This window comes from Thunnus maccoyii, chromosome 1, assembly GCF_910596095.1.
Source record: "Thunnus maccoyii chromosome 1, fThuMac1.1, whole genome shotgun sequence".
NCBI lineage: Eukaryota > Metazoa > Chordata > Actinopteri > Scombriformes > Scombridae > Thunnus > Thunnus maccoyii.
In genome coordinates, this window is record NC_056533.1 from 22,970,187 (window position 1) to 22,991,530 (window position 21,344).

General features: G+C 37.1%; 2 protein-coding genes across 5 annotated transcripts in view; both read left to right on the top strand.

The window, feature by feature from the left end:
- The first annotated feature begins 305 nt into the window (after nt 1-305).
- Nucleotides 306-3,532, top strand: calca (calcitonin/calcitonin-related polypeptide, alpha). The gene is made up of 4 exons (XM_042417066.1): nt 306-616; nt 895-1,026; nt 2,497-2,678; nt 3,470-3,532. The coding sequence occupies exons 1-3, from the start codon at nt 462-464 to the stop codon at nt 2,657-2,659; spliced, it is 450 nt and encodes a 149-aa protein (XP_042273000.1). The 5' UTR covers nt 306-461; the 3' UTR covers nt 2,660-2,678; nt 3,470-3,532.
- Nucleotides 3,533-6,165: 2,633 nt separating this feature from the next.
- The window catches only part of LOC121896996, a 235,058-nt gene continuing 219,879 nt past the window's right edge, over nt 6,166-21,344 (top strand). The window contains exon 1 of one of the 4 annotated variants that reach the window (XM_042411206.1): nt 6,166-6,645. The gene's annotated coding sequence lies outside the window, so the exon portion shown is untranslated. The remainder of the gene's footprint in view (nt 6,646-21,344) is intronic. The other 3 variants (XR_006096161.1, XR_006096163.1, XR_006096162.1) reach the window with 3 other exon arrangements.

Genomic DNA, 21,344 nt, shown 5'->3' on the forward strand with positions numbered 1-21,344 from the left:
GTTCAGCAGATACACAAGTGAGTCTACGATTCAACACACATCATTTAATTCTCCATTACCAGAAGATCTATCATCTTACGGTGAGTAGACAAAATACTGCTTGTTTTTATAATTACTCTTTAGTTGAGAAGATGAAGACTGGGTAGATTGAATACTCAGCTATGCTGGTGGATACTTCTAGCTAACAGGGGGGAGACGCTTTTGATGACGTTATACTATCTATGGCAAACTGCATCTAATTCTGCTAATGGACAGAGGTGCTGTTATAGTTGCTGGCAAAGCTTCCCTTGTCAGTATACAACCAATAACTCTTCTATCTGCCTCTCCAGTGGCTCTAACGGCGAGGGAGTGTGAGAGTGAAACAGAGAGAGAGAGAGGATTTATTCAGCTTTGAGTGCATTAATGAGGCAGTATATACAAAACATGGTTAATGACATTGTTGTGGACACAGGCCACAGATAATGCAGATTGTTCCTTGCAACAATCATTATGACCTTGTGTGGGATTGCATCTCTTTTTCACAGGGAATCATGATCATGCTGAAACTCTGGACTCTCCTTCTTGCCTATGCGCTGATCATTTGTCAGATGTACACCTCACAGGCAGCTCCATCCAGGTGAGACCTCCAGAATTATTCCTAAAAGTACAGAATATTTTTAATTTGTAAAAAATACAATTGTGTCAGAATATGTTTTTGCATTTAAGACTGTTTCTAAAGAATCCACTAACTAATCAAATATATTTGTTTTGAAGTCTATTAACTTAATTTCCTCAAAGTCACAGAGTTTTTTTGTATGCTGAGAGCTTTATGGGACAATATGACAGTAAACACAATTTTGAACCGATGTTGAGGCACAACCACAGAGATTAATTTAATTTAATGTGTATTTTCAGAAATAGTAAGGATGCCTTGACGGATGGAGTCACACTATCCAATGATGATGCTCAGAGGTTACTCAGAGCTATCAAGGAGCTCATACAGATAACTTCAGATGAACAAGAGCACCAAACAGCTGATGGAAACAAGTATGGCTTTTACCATTTTTAGTCATGTTAGTAGAGTTAACCCTGATGATGATCGTTTTAAGGTTTAAATACAAAAGGGTGTGGTATCTATCTATCTATCTATCTATCTATCTATCTATCTATCTATCTATCTATCTATCTATCTATCTATCTATCTATCTATCTGTCAAATTTTACTTTCAGTTAAACACAACATAACACACTGTCGTTTATAAGCCCAACAGCTGCAAGCTTGGTGTTTATTACTTATCAAGGTATATACTGTAGTGACTCTGTTCTCTGTCATAATCCCACAATGCATGGACTGCAGTCATTCATTCATTCATCTGTTCATTCGGCATTACATAAATGAATGTGCCTGCAGTGAAGTGTCCTTATAGAAAACAAAGAGAGCATGATATCAAATGTGAGAAAACATGCATGATAGACCTTATTACAGAAAATGAAAGCGACCAATAGCATGATAGTTCAACTACAATATTTTGCTTGTCATATCTTCATATGCTAGTTGGATCTGTTAGCATGTCTTTGAAATGCTAAATTCATTTTTTCTGTAAATGCACGACATTTAAAAAAAAAAAACACCATGCATGCAAATATTTATATTTATCTGCATGTCATGATTGCTGTAAGCCCGTTTCTGCATGTTTGTCTCCGTCTCTAACAGCCCAGATAGACCCATGTCCAAGCGCTGCACTGGCTTAAGCACTTGCGTGCTTGGCAAACTCTCCCAGGATATTCACAAACTACAAACCTATCCCCGCACCGACGTGGGAGCAGGGACACCTGGCAAGAAGAGAAGTCTCTATGAGCAATTGGAAAACTACAGCAACTCATACAATTGAAACTCTGAATTTTTGGCTCATCTATTCTTCTTCTGTCTTAATTAACATTTGCTTGTTCATTTAGTGCTATTCATACATGAGACTGCTGATGCATGTGGATTCTGTTTGTCTGACTAACATCAGAGGAATGTCTTTACTTTAGTTTTCCATTGTCAGAATCTACTTTTTGACAGAGTTCAAAACCAAGATAACATGTTTAAATGAACTTGAATTTTAGTCATCTAAAAATGGTGTTACTTTGGCAGTTCTGTGTGGTATTCATGTTCATACGGTACATTAGCACTCATACAATAAAATATAAGATAAGCTAAAAAAACCCAAACATTTCAAAGTTGAATTATTCTTCTCTTCAAGGTAATTATGTTTCTCCTACAATAACATTATATTTTACATTCAAGCCCTTTAATTAATTCACAAATCATAAAACACATCACTCATAAAACAAAAAATGAAAAAAGACAAAGGTAAGCATGACACAAATTATTGAAATATTTTGTATTTCTGTTTTTGAATTTATTATTGATGATGTAAGACATCATATTATGGAGACTCCGTCATACAGATGTCTGATTTGATCTTGAATATCATAATGAACTGTCTTCACTATCTTTTCCCCTCTTACAAGCAATGCAACAGCACAGAAGAGGGCATGCAACACAGCCACCTGTGTAACCCACCGCTTGGCTGACTTCCTGAGTCGATCGGGAGGACTGGGACACAGCAATTATGTTCCCACCAACGTGGGTGCCCAGGCATTTGGCAGACGGAAGCGACACGGCCCTGTGTGAGCACAAGAATAGAAACATGGTACGGTAGCACTCTGAACTTTTACATCAGAACTATTGCTGGTCTGAATTGATGACTGTAGGATTAGAGAACAAAAAAAATGATTTAAAACACCATCCCTGTGTTTAGAAACCAAGCTTAGAATTTGTGATAGTAGTTCAAGCAAGGAAGTCTTTTACAGAATCATATATACATCATCAAGGGTAATCTCTCAAGCTATTATTCTCAAATGTGCTGAGTGCCATGTGAAGTATTCAGTATTCAACTTAAGAAACGAGCATTTTGTTACTTCGGCACCACCTAGTTAGTGAAGTGAAGTCATTTTTTATTTCTATAGCCCATCATACATCACAAATTTGCCTCAGGGGGCTTTACAATCTGTACAGCAATACAACATCCTCTATCCCTAGACCCTTGATTTGGATAAGGAAAAACTCCCCCCCCAAAAACCCTTCAACGGGAAAAAAAATGGATGGGACCTCAGGAAAAGCAACAGAGGAAGGATCCCTCTTCCAGAATGGACAGACATGCAATAGATGTTGTGTGTACAGAACAGACCAGACACAACAATGACATTGATCAAAACTGATTGGCCCATTGTAACAGTAACATTGACATTACCGAAAATCTTTTGTTAAATATGTGTCCCTTTGGAGACAGCTACAGTGTTCACGAATATGTGTTTCTGTTGCTTTTAACTGTCAAACTATTAAATTAGGAAAAATGCCCTAACTTCACAACACATAGCACATTGTGAATAACAAAACAAATTTTAACCCATGGTTTGTTCTATTTTCTCTCTGGTTTTCTAGGACCGAGTGCCTGAATTTGAGTGACAAAATTGTATCATCATCCATCTACGAACACAACAGCATCATTATATAAACTATCCTTCGCACACATGGACTGATGTCTTGCTTTCAGACTAGCAGACAGTTGCCAGTATTCATTGTTAACCTGTGCTTAAAAACAGAGAAATAACTAGTATTGGCTTCTTGGTCAAAATGGGAGGGTGAATGAGAAGATATTTCCTTTGTAACCAGAGATGAGGATGGATTATTTTCTCTGTCTTGGCCTGTAGCTCAACTGCACTTATGACCTGCAGTATAGTGTGTCAGACTAGAAGTCTTATTCTATATGTCTGCAACAAAACCTCCAATGACTGTAGCTGTCTTGTGCCTTGATGTAAAACATTTCATTATAGTGCACAATGAAAGTGTGAAAAATGTATTTATGATTCTACATATTGTAATAATTGTGAAATCAAAGCAGGAATAAATTGTATTTTAGCTATGTGAGGCTTTCGTGTCTTAACTGTATTTTTGTGTATGTGAGCAGTTCACCATATTAAGCTTTACAGCAACAATTCATTTTCAGAAGGTGCACAAATTATGGCAGTAAATCATGGTATATTACATATTGACTTTTCTATTGTCATGGAAAAAGAAGGAACACATCACATTTAATATACATACATAATTGGAGCGTCTCCAGACTTGTTTACAGAGTAATTCTTTATTAAAACATTTTTTATGAGTTGTAATCTGGTATTGGTCACTTGGTCATTGGTCACAATAAAAACACTTACATTTTTATCATGCTACAACTGGCTCATTTTGCTCTCCAGTGATTAAAATAAGCCATTGTTTTTTCATGGGAAATGAAGCTGCATTCATGAATAGGTTTCTTAAAGGAGGAGTATGTTTTTCTTCTCAGCTGCATTACATAATTACTCAGTTTCTGGTTAAGTTTTATGTTGTTGTTTAAGTAAAATAAATCTGTTATGAATGTGGCAGTTGACCCCCCAGCTGTTTTGGATGTGGTTTTACAAACATCCAACTGTGAAAGACTCACCACTCGTGCCACTCTTTGTTGGTAAAACTATATCAGGATTGGGCCATTCCTCTTTTCCACAAAATCCCAAACCACTGGACGTTTAGGGATGCATCTTTCACTGTGATTATTTCTATGTTGACCATATGCAATTCAACAATATGTCTTTTCATCAAGGGAGAGGGGACAAATTAGTCATCCCCTCTGTGGGCAGATGCAGGTTTTGAAAACACAGCTATCCCTATACCCATAACACTATAATCCCACCATGTAAAACCACAAAAACAATGCCAGTGCCAAAGACAACAAACAAAGGGGAGTGAATACAAACTCTGAGGTACCATGTGACTTACCATTCATCTTACAATGACCGCAATCTTTTCAGACTTTAGTCACGGATCAAGTAGCCAAGAAATATTTGCCTGATCTTAACCGTACTGCCTTTGGGGAACTTGGCTGGATCTTAATTTAGCTGCAGCTTACCTATGTGCACACACTCATAGACACTAATTATTCATTCAAATGAATGAACTTGTAATATGTAATATTATTGGTAATATGTTGCCTGGAATTAGTGTGTGAATGGCCCAGGCCTTACTGAATCTTCCCTAATAATTGAAGTGAAACTGTGCAAAAAGAACTTTCATTATTTATTTTGCACTACTTTACACACGAGAACGTGGGTATCAGTAGCCAAATTTGGCCATCAAGTGAAGTGAACAATAATTACTGACACAACATACAGCATCAAACTGTAAAAAAAAAAAAAAAAAACAGAAGAAAATATATTAAATACATATAAAATACATATTAATTTGAGTTTCTTTTATGTTTGTTAGAAGTACAAGATGCTTAAATGTTACTATCCAGTGCAGTGGTAGGTAGATACCTATTTAGCTCAGAACATGAACATACAACCCTGGAAATACATTTTAGCTTTTCAGAAAGACTAGTGATATATTTTTTAATTTAAAAAAAAAAACAACTTTATTCAAACAACAAGTTTACAACACAGAGTCTACAATCACAAACATGACAACGGGACTAAAGGTTGTAATACAAAATAAATAAATAAATAGTTAAATAAATATATTCTTACAGTGGTTATACATTTTAAGAGCTGTTTTGTTTGCACATTCAGATATTGAAGAAATGTATTTGTGATTTAGCCAAGTGGGACACGTTCCTGGACCAACATTATGATCATATTAATGATGTAAAGACATGCAGTTAAGTATTTTGTTCAGTTTTACTGAGGATTTTGTTCAATTGTACTAACTTCAATTTAGAAAACTTAGCATACCTCTGAAGAAGTACAAAGGAATTTTAAAAGAAGCACAGGAGCAGCACACTGATGATGTCAGAGGGCTGTGATTGTGTTGGTCCAGGAACACAATGTTGATTGTTGATCCAGGAACATGTCCTACTTGGCTAAATCACGTTGCACAGCTCTGAGAAGTTTGGCTTTTTCCTTAAGAATTTGGATTTGTGAATATAAAATTTGGTCCTGTCATATTCCTGTCATATTCAGTGAATCCAAACAATACATTTTTATATATAATAATAAAAAACAGACAATTAATAATGTCACTAGTGCAAGAGTAACCTTTGTGTTAGCAGTTACTGAGGGCCAATGAAACAAAGTAAAAGTATATCAGGGGGCGGGACTTCGACTCTTTGTTGCACCAATCAAAATCACTTCGCTGTGGCGAAGGAAAACTTGCTAGCTAAATAATACAGTATAGTAATGCTTGTGGAGTGGCGTTGTCCGTAATAAGTTGGACATGGCCAAGCAAAAACAACTGGTAATATTCCCAACACCCACAAAAGACATGCAAAGCAAAGAGGAAACACTGGCATCACCGTCAGGACTGACACCTGATGCTAGCCAAAAGCTAACGAGGACGTTAGCATACCGATATTAGCGGAGACAGCTAGTTAGCGTCTTTCTCTTGTTTTTGACAAAGCGTGGGGAACTTGGATGCAAAGTTTACTATCTGGTGGATAGCAGTGACGAGGAGGAAAAGGAATGCGACTATCAGAGGACTGGCGCACTTTGTACAGTCATTACTGTTGTGACAATGGACCTTTGGAGACACTGGCGGGAGCTTACTCAGCGTTTATTACCTGTGAGGGAGTGACGTTCAAGGAAAACGTAAGTGTTTTTTTTGTGTTTTTTTTTTTTTCACATTTTGCGTTAGCCTGTCTAATGTTATGTAATGTAGCTGTCAGTAATATGTGTGTATGCTTGCGGTATTTGTAACATTTTGGCTTAGTTTGTTGCTAATGTTAATTTTTTAAAATAATTTTGACAGTCGATTTTTAAGAAGTTTAAGAAGTTTCTTTTTTAAGAAAAACATGCCCAAATTCTCTAATTCCAGCTTTTTAAAACGTGAATATTTTCTAGTTTCTTTAGTCCTCTATGATAGTAAACTAAAAATCTTTGGGTTGTAGACTGGTAGTCGGGACAAAACAAGACATGCGACCCAAGGGAGATTATAATGTATTTTTTTCCTGACAACTCATAGACCAAACGATTAATCGATCAATCGAGAAAAATAATCGTCAGATTAATCGATAATCAAAACAGTTGTTAGTTGCAGCGCTAATCCGTGCAAACAACAGTCAATTTGCCACACCTTGCGTCACAGACTTTATAGATGTGGAGTTGAAAAGCTACAACAAGGAGGGGCTGTATATCTATTATAATTGACTGAAACAGTACATGCAAGCCTGTGTACACTGAAAAGCACTGTAACCTTTGTTCCTACTTTCCTAAAGACATGTTTCCTCAATTTTTCAAGATATCAACTTACTTCATCACAGTCACACTTATTAAAGCACATCTGTTTTGTTAAGCCGGGTAAAACAGCTTTATGTTCAACATTTGAATGGTATGATTCAGTATTGAGTGCATAGAAAACTTTTTTTCAGGATATCTTTCATCAGTCAAACTATGATGGTATAATTAACGTCCAACAAAAATACTTCCAGACTTTTGATCTTAATCAGTAACGTCAATCTGATGTTGAATCCTCCATCCTTGCAGTCTTTCTGTTGTAGCCACAGTTAGTCTGACCTTTTGCTGCAGAACTAAGGATATCCCCAGGAACCATTTTTATAGACCTAACAGCCCCATTGGGTATTGTCACGATATCTGTAGAGTGCCTGTGTAACAGACCCTGAGCTTCATGCTGCTAGTCTTCCCTAATTGACACGCTTGTTCTACCAGTTGTTTGACTTAATCATACTAGTGTCTCTTTAGGGAGAGTATGCTTTTTTAAATGTGGAATATCAGCAACAAGGGATTATTACAACAATCATAATTACAGCAGTGTACAAAGTGCCATTTAGTCTCTGTCTTTTTCTGAACAACACATAAGTCTTAATGGATGTTGACCAAAATATACTGAAATTGTAAGGTGGGTTTGTGAGGTAGGCAGGACACCTCATTATCAAGACTTGTTAGGAGTCATTTAGGAAATCAGTTTATTGATTAACAGAACATTTATGTAGAGTGTTTGGTTGTTGGACAGTACATTTACTGATAATGTGATAATCTAGTGTTTATTGACAACAATACTGTCGTTGATGTGATCACCTTAAGATTGGCCCTGACAGTATCATCGGATCGCAGACTTGTTTCAGGCCACCCACACATCTCAGACTGTGGGTGTATGTCATGCCTTGGACTTTCCTGTCTTTATACTTTGATCTATTTAAAATGAAAAAAAAAACTTAAACAAAAACAAATCAATAGCTGTGAACTACAATAACAAAACAATTAGATACATTTTTCTTGTGCTGTGTGAGTGTCAGTGCTTGATAAAAAGTAAATACTATTACATTAAATAGAAATAGTTTGGCAACAATATGAATCAACACAATTCTTCATATTACATATGCTGTTCAAAAGAAACGGAAACATGGCTATGGTGGTTGAAACATTTCCAAAAAAATGGGTGTATTTAGAATTAGCTTCAACTCTCCCCTGAGTGTTGCCCAACAACACATCTCAGTTGATTAGACAGAGGAGAATGGGGCTACTCTTGGATGTGAGTAGCCATGTGCAAAGTAAACTCCCAAACAGAGCTAATGAAGGAGATGAAGGCTGGTGTTAGAGTTAGCTCAGGGCCTCAGAGGAGCTGTTTGAGATGCCAGATCTCTCGAGTGTCTAGGGATGAGCATCTGTCACTTTCGCCTCATCACCATCTGGCTGACAAATTGGGAGTCAATTAGAGTTGCAATATTTTACTTTTCTTGTTTAGCACAGGATCACAGACTTTTTGTGGATCCAGCTGGCTGTTTAGTACATAACTTTTCTTTGCATATGGGACATCTAGTAATAATTACAATAGAGAACTTTTAGCTTCCATCAGCTTTTGAAAAGCAACTTTCCAATGCGTAAAGTATGAACTCATTAAAACTGGTATAAGCACGGTTGACATTTCCTTATGCAGTGTTATTTTTTTTCATCATACATATTCAAAATGCTATGGAGATAGAGCTCATCTCTATGAAGCACTACTTGTCCCATATGAAAAACCTCTGATGTAGAAAATGCTCTTTTAATAATAATAATAATAATAGTATAATACATTTAAGAGCGGTGGGGTAGAAGGGGGCCTGGTTATGGAGGGCTTTGTGAGTGAAGAGAAGGACTTTGAATTGAATCTGTTGTGGGACCGGGAGCTAGTGGAGGCTCTGTAGGACAGTGGGGATGTGGTTGCGGGAGTGGGAGCGGGAGTGGGAGTGGGAGCGGGAGTGGGTGAGCAGACGAGCAGACGAGCAGCAGAGTTTTGGATGTACTGGAGTTTATGTAAGACTTCGGATGATGTGGGTGGCTGTGGCTCAGGAGGTAGAGCGGGTCGTCCGCTAATCAGAAGGTTGGTGGTTCGATCCCCGGCTGCTCCAATCTGCATGCCAAAGTGTCCTCGGGCAAGATAGTGAACCCCAAATTGCTCCAGATGGCGCCATTGGTGTGTGTGTGTGTGTATGTGTATGTGTGAGTGTGAGCATTAGAAACATTGTAAACATTGTAAAGCACTATATTGCTATTGTTGGCACCTTGCATTGCAGCCTCTGCCATCAGTGTATGAATGTGTGTGAATGGGTAAATGTTGGCATGTGTTGTAAAGCTCTATATAAATGCAGTCCATTTACCATGTGCCATAAAGAATGCTGTTACTGTACGTCAATTATGGACGTGATAAAAGCATGGATGGAAGTTTTGGCAGCAGAGAAGGAGAGTGACACATGAGTTATAGTAAATTATATAGATATTGTCTTCTAAACTTGACACACATACACACACGCATGCAGCAAGAATGTGAGCCAGTCATCTGCTCACCTCATTTCATCAACAGTCACAAAGAAAAAAAAAACATAACCTGCAGCGTTTTTTCTGCCAAAACTCTTTTTATTGGTGTTTTTCCACATTGTAAACAGCAGTTTCACAAATTGTTTCAACATGTTTTTTTAGACATACAAAAGAAGGCATATAAACATTATGTATATGGCAAAAACAGAAATTACAAACAAGACGAGTACACATAAAAAAAAGGTGTTTATAATACCCCCATCCTGCCCTGCCCCCTATTAAAGCTAACAAACAGAAAACAGTCTTCATGGTAAATTGCAAAATAATCCCTGTTAGTGCTACAGATTAGTATTGAGTAATCAAAAGAGCAAGATTAAAAGGAAAATAATAAACAACCAACAGCCAGCTTCACTGAGATGCACTCTTGAACTGCAATGTCTCTATATGGTCAAAGAGAGGTTGCAATATTTTGAAAAATTTAACCGTAGACTCACACGGTGTGTATTTAATCTTTTCTAATTTACTAAAATAAGAACATCTCTGATCCAGGACTCATGGGATGGAGGAGAGGATGACTTCCAGTGAAGTAATATCAGTCGTCTAGCCAGTTTTGGCAGGACCACTGTATCCGGTATTACCCCAGTTAATGCAACTGGATCAAAGTGCAGCTGAAGTACCCTTGGTAGCATTTCAAAGATATTGGACCATTTGGGGGGAGGGGCTTACAGGCTAAGAGGGAAATTGGGAGATTGTGTGCTGGACAAAGCTATGAACTTGTAGATATCTAAAAAAAAAAAAAAAAAAAAAAAAAAAAAAGACTTTTTGGGATACTAAATTTAGCTGAAATTTCTTGGAAAGATGCAAAGATGCCCTCAATATACAAACCTTTAAATTACCTTATGCCAAGATTAGACCACCTGGAAAAATCTTCATCTGCTAGAGAGGGAAGGAAAGTGTGATTTGTAAATAGAGGAGCCTGTAGTGAAAAAGTTTGCAATTTAAAATGGTGTCTAAATTGATTCTGGATTTTGAGAGTCGTCTTGACTAAACTGTTTTTGCGGTATTCTGAAGCAGGCTGAACCACTAGGGGTGAAAACCAAAGTAGCCAGTGAAGATGCTTCCAACATCAACCAAGCTGGGACATTATGCAAGCTATCTGCACGCAAGCTGTCTCTTCTGGCTTGGAAGCAGAGTTTGTAGGAGGGCAACCTGAGTCTGTCTTCTCTGACTCTCAGCCTTCTACCTCCTCTCTCTGGCTCTTTGCACTTTTTAGAATTCATTAATCCAGGGAAGTTTCACTGAGAACAATACTCTGTTTTACAGTTCAGTTCACCGTCAGTTATAAACATTTACTCTTGGAAATTACTCAGTGGTGGAGTTGGGAGTTAAAGGCCATGCTCAAGGACACTTCAGTGATGGTAACAGGGATTTATCAGATTTATCTGACTACCTTCCAGTCTCTAACCTTTTGGCTGCCACAGTGCACTTGCCACCACTACACATTTTGAAATGGCTAAACCTTAACCTTTTTTAATGTTTCTGTTTCTTCTCTTGTGTTTTCTACATTTTAATTGAGTTGAAGTGAATTTCACCATTTTGTTTGATTGTTTCTTTGAATTTCATAAAGCATTTAACACCAGTAATGATACAGTATCACACTAAATGCAATTAGGGTGTCCCTCGTCATGGCTCAATGTGCACCTGACAAATTTTAAACTCAAGGCAATTTATCATATTGTATATTCTAAAATCAACTGCAAGTGTATTGCATCAAAACCAGCAATCTGCTTCTCTTTGCGCTGCAATGCCACCATGTGGCTAAACATAAGCGATGATAACATGAGAAGATACTGTATGCTGTTCTGCATGTGCATCAGTTCAGGTAAAGGAGATAGCAGTAGTAATGTGCATAATTATTTAATTACTCCACAGTTACTTGTAGGACAATATATTAATGTTTTGTGAATTATACATTTTACAATTACATTGTTTTGTGTCACTGAATTAATAACATTCTTTTCTTTGCTTCTCTGTTTGCACTCATCAAACTCACTGTTATTAGTTAGAGAGCTGCATACCTAATGCTTGTTAAATCCTTTTATTTGTGTCAGCATGTGGCTTTTCATAACTCAGTGTACCAGTAAGTAGTTGCTTTTTAAAATAAAGCAGTGTTGCTCATCTAAAAATTACTTAGTAGGATATGACCACAATATATATCTGACATGGTTTCAACACAGTTTGAGTAGAACTGGGATCATTTGAGTTCATTAATATTTTAATTTGTGATGTTACTGACATTGTCTAATTTAAGATAACTTTGTTCAAACACAAAAAATGGCAAGGTGGCCATACAGTTCAGTATTTCAGTACCCACTGAAATACAGTTTCAGTGGGTACATTTGCAACATCATCCATCAACATACTGATGACAGCTGGAGCACTGCTCCCTCCACTATGCTTCTGTTGTGTTGTGGTTCTGGGAATAAATTCTACCTTGCTAAAGAGCAAAATAACAGCTTTTATGTATAGATGGATGCATGGATTGACACCGATAAATTGACAACTGACCAATACACTCTTCTCAACTCTTTTGATCATAAATGTATGTCTTAGCTCAAGGCTAACACTTAGGTCATTTATGTCTACATAGTATTGAATGGATCATGCAGAAAATTTCCATGAGACCATTCTCTTCACTTGCATCAAGGTGGTTATAGTTATATAGCATAAGAAGATAGAAACACATTGGCTCTTACCTTACGTTACAATTTTCCACTCTTAAGCTTTTCAAATATTTTTGCTTTTTTGTGTAACACTAGTTCATCTGACCATACAGCTCATGAATGACATGTTTTCTGAATTGAGTGTTCTGTTGGTGAGGCTGTCTATGCTAATGTGTCTTGACGTTTGCCAAACACACACTAATAAGTATTCCCAGCTCCAAAAACACTTTCTGCCTGCTTGAAGAGCCTTTTCAATAATACAACACTTTCATATTATATTCATAATGTGCTACGGTGAACACTGCAACCAAGTCTGCTGGGTTTAATTTAATGTAATTTCAGGGCCTAATTTGGCTTCCTACATGTCAGTGGTAATGAAACTTTTGTATTTGATCTAGATACCCTTCAGTTGGATTTTCCCAAAGACTTTCAAGATTTCACGATGAACTTTGTGCATAGCATTAAATTTAAAGCGAAAAATAACCCCATGGCTTTTAATTGTGAAATAGAAAAATGAAGATTTTAATATCAAAGAGGTCAGAGGAATAAAGGTTTCATTATAATTATAATAACTCAACTATTATTTCCCTAGCCTTAGTTGTCTCTACTGTTCTAGTATAAATGTTACTCTAATAATATCTGCTTACTATATATACTACAGACCAGTGGCCTACAGACTACAGACCAAAGTACAAATAAAAAACAAACAATCTTTCAAAGGATGGGGGAGAGGACATGGTTTATGTATGCTAAGACTACACTAACCTCCTAAAAAGTTATTGCTCTATTGATTAATAAAAGTACGTAAAGTTTCAATCTAAAACATGTAATGTCTTTTGAGATGCTCAAGATGGCAGCAAAGAGCCATACAATTCTACCATTCAATTCATCAATTTTCTATTTATGAAGTATATTAAAAAAACGGTTTACTGTTTTCTTTTCTTCCATGCAACATTTATACAGTATATTATTTATGCAGAGGTCTTTCCTTTCTTGTTGTAAAACTTTTTAATCAAAGAAATTACTACAGTAAGAGAACATTTTTGGCATGATGAAAAGTGTGTTGGTAGCCAAACTGATGTGTGTGTCTTTCGTGTATGAGATGGTGCTATTTGATGTTGTCTTGGTGTCCACAGTGAACCTATTGAAACACTAAATGACAACATTTTCAGTTTTATCTTTAACACCTGCAGGGTTTCAGCCAGAAAAGTTGTAAGCAAAACTCGGAGGAGTGGCTTGTCACTAAAATGAGAATAGCTGGTCCACCTTAAAGGTCAGTCCACCTTAAATGAGCCTGAGTTGAAGTTGTTGCTAACTAACTAGGGCTAACCCCCTTCACTTCAGCGGGGTGACAAGCAAGACACAGGAGCTTGGCTTGGGTCTTGTAGCATTCATTCACCGACAAATAGCCTAAACTGAACACACACTGCACTGCTCGATCACAGCTACAACGTTACTGCTAACTTCATACTCACCGTCACACACTCTCTCTCTCTCTCACTATCACTCTCTCTTTCTCTCTTAGTCGCACACTTGCTACGCACACAACCTATGCACTGAGCTATTCCTTAAAGGAGCTACACTACTTGTAGAACACATTTTAGTTTAAAAAACATCCTAAAAATACATTTAAAAAAAATTCCCAAATGCTTAGGCTCAGTGGGGAGCCAACTTGCAATATACTGACGAAAACCCTGTCGGGAGCTGGCCTGTGTCTTTTAAAAAGTCAAAATTTTCATGTACCATGCAGTATTACAGAGCAATGCTTATATGCAGCCAGGTTATCAATATTAATACTTGAGTTTTATTACCTTTTTTCAGGAATTATGGCAGCTACATCAGAATTATGTCAAGAAGTCAATTCACTGTTCTTTAAATATTGATTAAATGCATTGTGACAGTGCAACTGAACGTTGATTTAATTTCAAAGGAAAAATATACCTATGGATACTTTGGAGTAAGAGGCTGCTGCTCTTAAGTGTAACTACAACCTTCTTGACACCCTGTTGACCAAAAGCCATCACAACCCCTTTGGTCACTTTCAAAACTTCAGTCATCACCGGGGCGTATTTACTGTGTGGAATAGATATTTCTAAAGACAACATTAAACAGACTTTGCAAGGCCTATGCTGTGCTCTGTCAAAGATTTAGCTCCTTGCACACACACTGTCTCCCTCTCTGGTTCTCTCTGAAGGCCCCCTTTGTAGGCATAGGAATGCCCTGTGTGTACTCTGAAATGTAAAGCAGGCCTTCTATTCAGATATGCATGCTGCTGCTGCTGATCTGTTTAATTGTAAATGACAGAGGGATTTATAAAATACTATGTTTGATAAAGATGCCTATCTGATATTCTCTTAAAGGAGACACGCACAACATTCAGTCCTAATTGTTAGACTTCTCATTAGGGCAGCCTCAAGGGACCTTGCTGGATAATGAAATAGCTGTAATGCTCTGGCATTCATCTTGTCCTGTGTGTCTTCTGATCATACATGTATATAGAAGCTTATATATATAGAAGCTGGTGTCATAATCACACAGCACAACTGGCTGTATCGTTCACAATTAATACTGATGTGTTGACCACTTTTACACACCACTTTCTGTTGACAGTTTTAATGGCCATCCAACATTTGGAAAAATTAAGTGTAAAGCAAAGTAGGAAAAGATGTGTTATATCAAATCATTTACAGACCTATAAACTGGAGCCGTTAAATGTGTGAATTGTAAACCTGAGCCAGCATCTTGGTACTTGCTTCTGTAGCTTTGATAACTTTTTGTTGAAAAAAATTCTCCTTTGTTTTTGATGTGGTTTATCACTATTTTCTTTTTTTCTATTAGCGCTTTACAAATAAATTAGGGAGAAAATTAACAAGGTAGCAATAGATGCCTTCAGTATGCACTTCAAACCTCTTGTTTGTTCAGTAAAAGATATACTTGGTGGTCAAAAATGTAGAATGTTAATGACACATCAGTCCTCTTCTTTGGAAAAAAGGTTTTGTTAATTGAGACTATAACAACCATGAAACCTGAACAGTTCAACACAGACAGTTATTAAGCCGTTCCAGACCTCCTGTATTATTCCCACTAGCTTTTACACATATAAACACAAACGGGTCATTCCATGCCAACTCACCCAGAATTCAGAGCTTTTCCCAGTTGATGTCATGGATTTTCTTGAAAAAAATCATGTAAAAAACTTCTATTAAATTCATGGGACCTTGCAAAATCCTATAGCTCTACTCCAAATACTTTTCTGGCCATGAATTTGTGAAGTTTGGCCCTCAGAGCTAAGTTTCATCATTTTTGCCATTCTTTGTATGTGTATTCTAAGCCTCACCAATTGCTTATTTTTCACTGGAGTCAGTTGAAATTTGCACTGTGCATCCAAGGAACCCTAAGGATAATTTGCAACAAGTATTCATGTAAATAGTTGTTGCTGAATGTTTTATAGTAATCAAATTAATATTTTTTTTTTTTTTTACTGAAGAATCTTTCATTTTAAAAAATTAATATCTCCACAAATTTTCACTTTCTTGCAACCAAATTTTGATTCTGTGTGTAGTATTAGTATAGTTCTATCACATCTGGAAGTTATTTGGTCCTGCATAAAACATTGAGTGCCACAGATCTTGCTAAATATAACTTTGGAGCTGAAAAACACACTTTTAAAGATATTTTGACTGTATATTTTCCCAAGAAGGATTATTTTAATTTCCTTGAAACTTTTTTATGGGAAAGTGTTAATATTCATTGCAGATTTATAAAAGATTAAAGATGTTATATTACTGCTTCATCATTTAACCATTTTTTGAAAATAGCTACTTTTTCGTACTTTTCACTGGCTGTAATACTACATTCAGTGGTTCATCTCATAGGTAGATATTTGTACTATGTTGACTTCAAGGTTTTCTATCAAATTGATGCCTGTTGAGCCTGTTTTTCATTGGGTTCAGGACATTTACAGGTTACAGCTTGTAATGACTTGGTTTGTTGCATACTAGATGATATCATCTTGTTCCATGTGTCTGGACAAAATATTAATCTTAGTTCTTTAGCTCAACACTTACATTATTTCACAATTTCAAACTTTTCTGAACTAATTTATGACATCATCAACTAGTAGCATTAGAAAATAATGAAGGAAGTCTGGGTTAATCCCACCTGAAACAGGTTTGGGTAGATTATTGCAAAATGAATTGCAACATACTGAGAAGTATATAAAAGAGTGCAATCATAATTCATTTAATCATTAAGCAGTGATGATGTCATCTACTATACAACAAACCAAGCCAGATCCTTGGCACTCATTTTTTTATGTAGGACCAAATAACTTCCAGATGTGTTAGAACTATACAAATACTACACACAGAATCAAAATTTGGTTGCAAGAAAGTGAAAACTAATGGAGATATTAATTTTTTTTAATTAAAGATTATTTGTTTGGGTAAAAAAATATTTATTTTTATCAATTTGATCACTGTTAAACATTTGGCAACAATTATTTACAAATTATTGCAAATTATCCTAAGGGTTTCTTGGATGCTGCGTACAAATTTAAACCCGATCCAGTGAAAAATAAGCAATTGGTGAGGCTTGGAATACACATAAAAAGAATGGCAAAAATGATGAAATTCAGCTCTGAGGGCCAAACTTCAAAAATTCATAACTAAAAAAAGTATGTGGAGTAGAGCTATAGGATTTTGCAAGGTCCCATGAATTTAATGTAAGTTTTTACATTTTTTTCAAGAAAATCCATGACATGAACGGGGAGGTCTTAGATGAGCTGGTATGGAATGACCCAAACAGAAAGTCAGGAAAGGAAATAAACACAGAGATCAACCACAAGACGGCGATCAAAATTTACAGTGGACAGTAATGCACACTGATTCAATTTCTGTGTTTTAATTTAATTAATTTAAATTTTATTTTCCATTACAGGCTGAATATAAGTGTCCTTTTTGGACGACTAAAACACAACCTTGTATTGAAAGCCTGACTGGTTTAACACACAACACATACTGTACATGTAAAACTAGCCATTGCAACAAAGTTCCTATTATATGGCTGTATACTGTAACCTGATGGTCAGCCAACAGACACTTCTTGGTACCATAACTATTGTACAGTAAGGACATCATCACACATCCCACCTTTGGCCTTATATCACACAGCACGCACCACAGATACATGCTCACATGCTTCTCATATTGTCTCCCAGCCACACTTTTAACTTCAAAGCCCTGCTCACCCTTGTGTCTCAGGAGGAATGGAGGCACCATAGCAGCCAGCCTTCGCTGCTTTGCCATGGTTAACTATGACCGCAGGCAGGAGCACCTCCCCATGTCTCCTCATACCAGAGTAGGGGTGGTGGTGGGGGGAGTTAGCGTCCTGTAGCTCTACAGCACACTGCCTTATGCCTCGCCACCACATAACCTGTGCCTGTGAAACAGAGGTGCATTATACGCCCCGTTACAAGGCTACACTTGTTGAGAACAGTGTATGTATAATGACGAGCATCGGTGCCAAGGTGTTCATGAACAGGTTGGCTCAGTATGGATTTTTTAATGAGAATCCTGCCACATATATAATCACCAAGAAAAATATTTAAACAAAAAACACATTTTTATCAGAGAAAAAGAGATTTGAGGGGTTGAATTGCACAGATTCGAGAAGAAAGCCACACATATAATTTAAAATCAATGAATATGAGAATTTTTTCAAGATTTTAAGATTATGTTTCTGTGCGTGTGATGTGTTTATAGGCACATTGTAGGCTTTGCCCAGGTCTGGGAAGTGTCCTCCCTGTTGAAATGGTGGTGTTCAGCTCAAAGGAACAATGTGGTGGATTCACTTTATTATGAACAAAGCCTTTGTCTGAGGTGCTCACACACTGAACGGGGGTCCAGAGTCCATGAGCAGCTTTGAACTATCAGGTCAAAGACATCACAGAACCGACGCGCTGTTTCACATTCATCTTGTACCTCACACAGGAGGCCCGTCACATTTGTCCTTTTGATTGTCCTCCATTTCTTTAAAGGTCTGGCTGGAACCATAGGTCATCTGGAGGCTTTTATGTGGAGAAAACAAACATTGTGTTCTTATTCTTATTCTTCACTTTAGGTGAAGAACGGCGCAAAATTGAAGAACAACAATTGAAATTATACTCTTAAGCAAAACAATGGAGTGAATTTTGCAAGAAAAAACATTTAAATTAAAAGACAGAGAAGGGTTTGCACATATCAATAGAAAGATGGGCATATATATGAAATCCACTGCCATGAAATATGCAAAGCAAGCCCACCACAGAGAATAGCTGAAAACACAGGTTCTTTTGATGTTAAGTCCTTTGGTTGTGCATGTCTTCATTCAACTAGCCTGTGGATGTTTTAACCTTCTGTAAAACTTGCTCCAGCACCGCACTCTCCCTCTCTACATCAGAGTAACGTGGTGCTGCAGTTCTGCCCATGATTTTTATTTCATGATTGCTGTGTTTCTCCTCGCCACAGTTTATGTGTGCCCACCATAGCGTTGCTATTCTGTTACGACTGTGGACACCAACATTTGGTAATGAGTGCAATTCAGGTATGAATATCTCAGGTGTTTTTGTTGGCCCTCAGTTGTGTTATGTTGACTGCCTTGGGCAAGGTTTACTGCTTTAATTAATAATAAAAGACAATTTTGGACAAGTCATGTTCTTCAATAAAATAAGTAAATGTAAAGGTATCACAGTTCAGAGTATTTTTTTTGTAGGTAACAGTTTTTTTTGTATTTACCCATCTCTCTTTTGCACACATAAGCACACACACAGTCTTTCATACAAACAAATAATACAAATGGGACTAATAATCAATCAACCGTGGAACACATATCCTTTGACTCCAGGCTATTATTGCTTGGGTGAGCCTATGTGTGTTGTGCAGTATTGACTGTTTGTGTTTTGATGATCCATTCTCAGATGAGAGGAAGCATTTCAGTGCACCGGGCATCACAAAGGGCAGATGACACACAATGCTGCACATGCGAGAGCAGATAATTACAGAAAAGTATCATCCTCACTCAATATAGACTACTTCCTCCCCTCAGACATTATCCTTGTGATATACATTATGGCAGTCTCTTGTTGTAAGACACCCTGCCTTACAACCCAGCAGTGAATGGGACACTGTAGATGCTCCTGAAGAGGCGCTCAGGATTAGTTAGTATTCACTGGACATAACAAGGCCTTTGATGTAGCCAGTATTCTCTTTACTCACCAGGAGCATCAACATTTAATGAGACCTGATATCAGCCTTTTTAGGAGCTGTGAATATTTCAGATAAAAGCAAATTGTACTCACCAATACCAACAGACCATGAGCTGGTCAGAGGTACATTGTCACCTGTGTGTTCTAAGTGATATATTGGAGCTATGCCTTTGTGTAATGCGGTATGTTCATTAAAACAGGCCCATTTCACTCTCTCTTAATCAGCACCACATATGTCATGGGAGGATACTGCCTGGAGCTAAAAACTGGTGCATAATTTATAACTCCAGGTCAGGCTGTGCAATGAGTGCATATTATCTCAACAAAGATGCATTACTCTCCCATCATTTCATATTTACAATTATGTCTTGATGTGCTGTTCATTTAGCACACAATAGCGCAGTAATCCTCTAGACAAGATTTCCACATGTAAAAATCTTAATATCGGTTATTAGTCTATCAGTACACATTTAAATGAAATCTTGATATAAGCACCTTTCCCCTCTCAAAGTCTTCAGCATCTGTCTAACACAATTTATGTGTGTGTGTGTGTGTCTGTGTGTGAGAGAGACAGAGAGAGAGAGTGTGTGCAAGAAAGTGTCACAGTGAGCTGTGACACTGCAGGTGTTTAAACTGTGGTGATGTAATTGGTCACAAGGGGAATAGAAACAAGAGCTTCACAGTCCTTGATTTGATCCCTTGGTTATTGATTTCTCAGTCTGCTTCTAACAGAAATAATTGCCACATGTAATGTATTATTCAATTACAAGACACTGCTCTCAAGTTTGGGTTTGATGGTCCTTTTTGAATCACTGAGACCTATAGATAATTCAACACTGTCAGCCCATTAAGCAGCGTGAATATTAAAAGGTATGCGTTAATCCTGCCTATTTATTAGCAACCGTGACATTCACCAGCACTCAAAGTTTCCCATTTTCAGCCTTTGTATAGTTGAAAGAAGTGGGCTTAACTTTGGCTCAGATTCAGACGTATTCTGTTATTGTGACTCTCAAATCTGGTATATAGGCAGTCAAGCTATTTTAACTGTTCTTTGAAGCCAAATCAAAATACTGAAACTACACTATTGTACCTGTGATCAGGTGAGAATACGACATGGCCTGTCCTGTTTCTAAAGGCTGTGAGATACATAGTAGTTATTTGTAATCCAGCTGAAGAAATGGCAAGAAATACTTTTAACTCTCAACTTATCAAAAGTGAAGTGAATTGTGAACAAAATTGACTTTTTAAATTTTTGATTGACTTATTGACCATGGTCAACCAAGACAACAGTTAGGAGCTAGAACAGAGAGATTTGGGATTGACAAATGCTGTTTTGAAGTAAACATTCTTTCTCTCCTCATCAGATTTGTCTCCTTTGCTTTTTCTTTTTGTTGCAAGAAACCGATAAAGAAAAAAAGAGACCAAAATCAACGCAGCAGAGGCCAAAATAACTTGACTCTTAGTCTCCAGCATTGCTCAATATCACACTGGATCTTACTTCCCAAAATGCAGCTTGATTGCATCTTTCATTTGATGCACCTTGTCTGGAATATACGTCTTTCAAACTT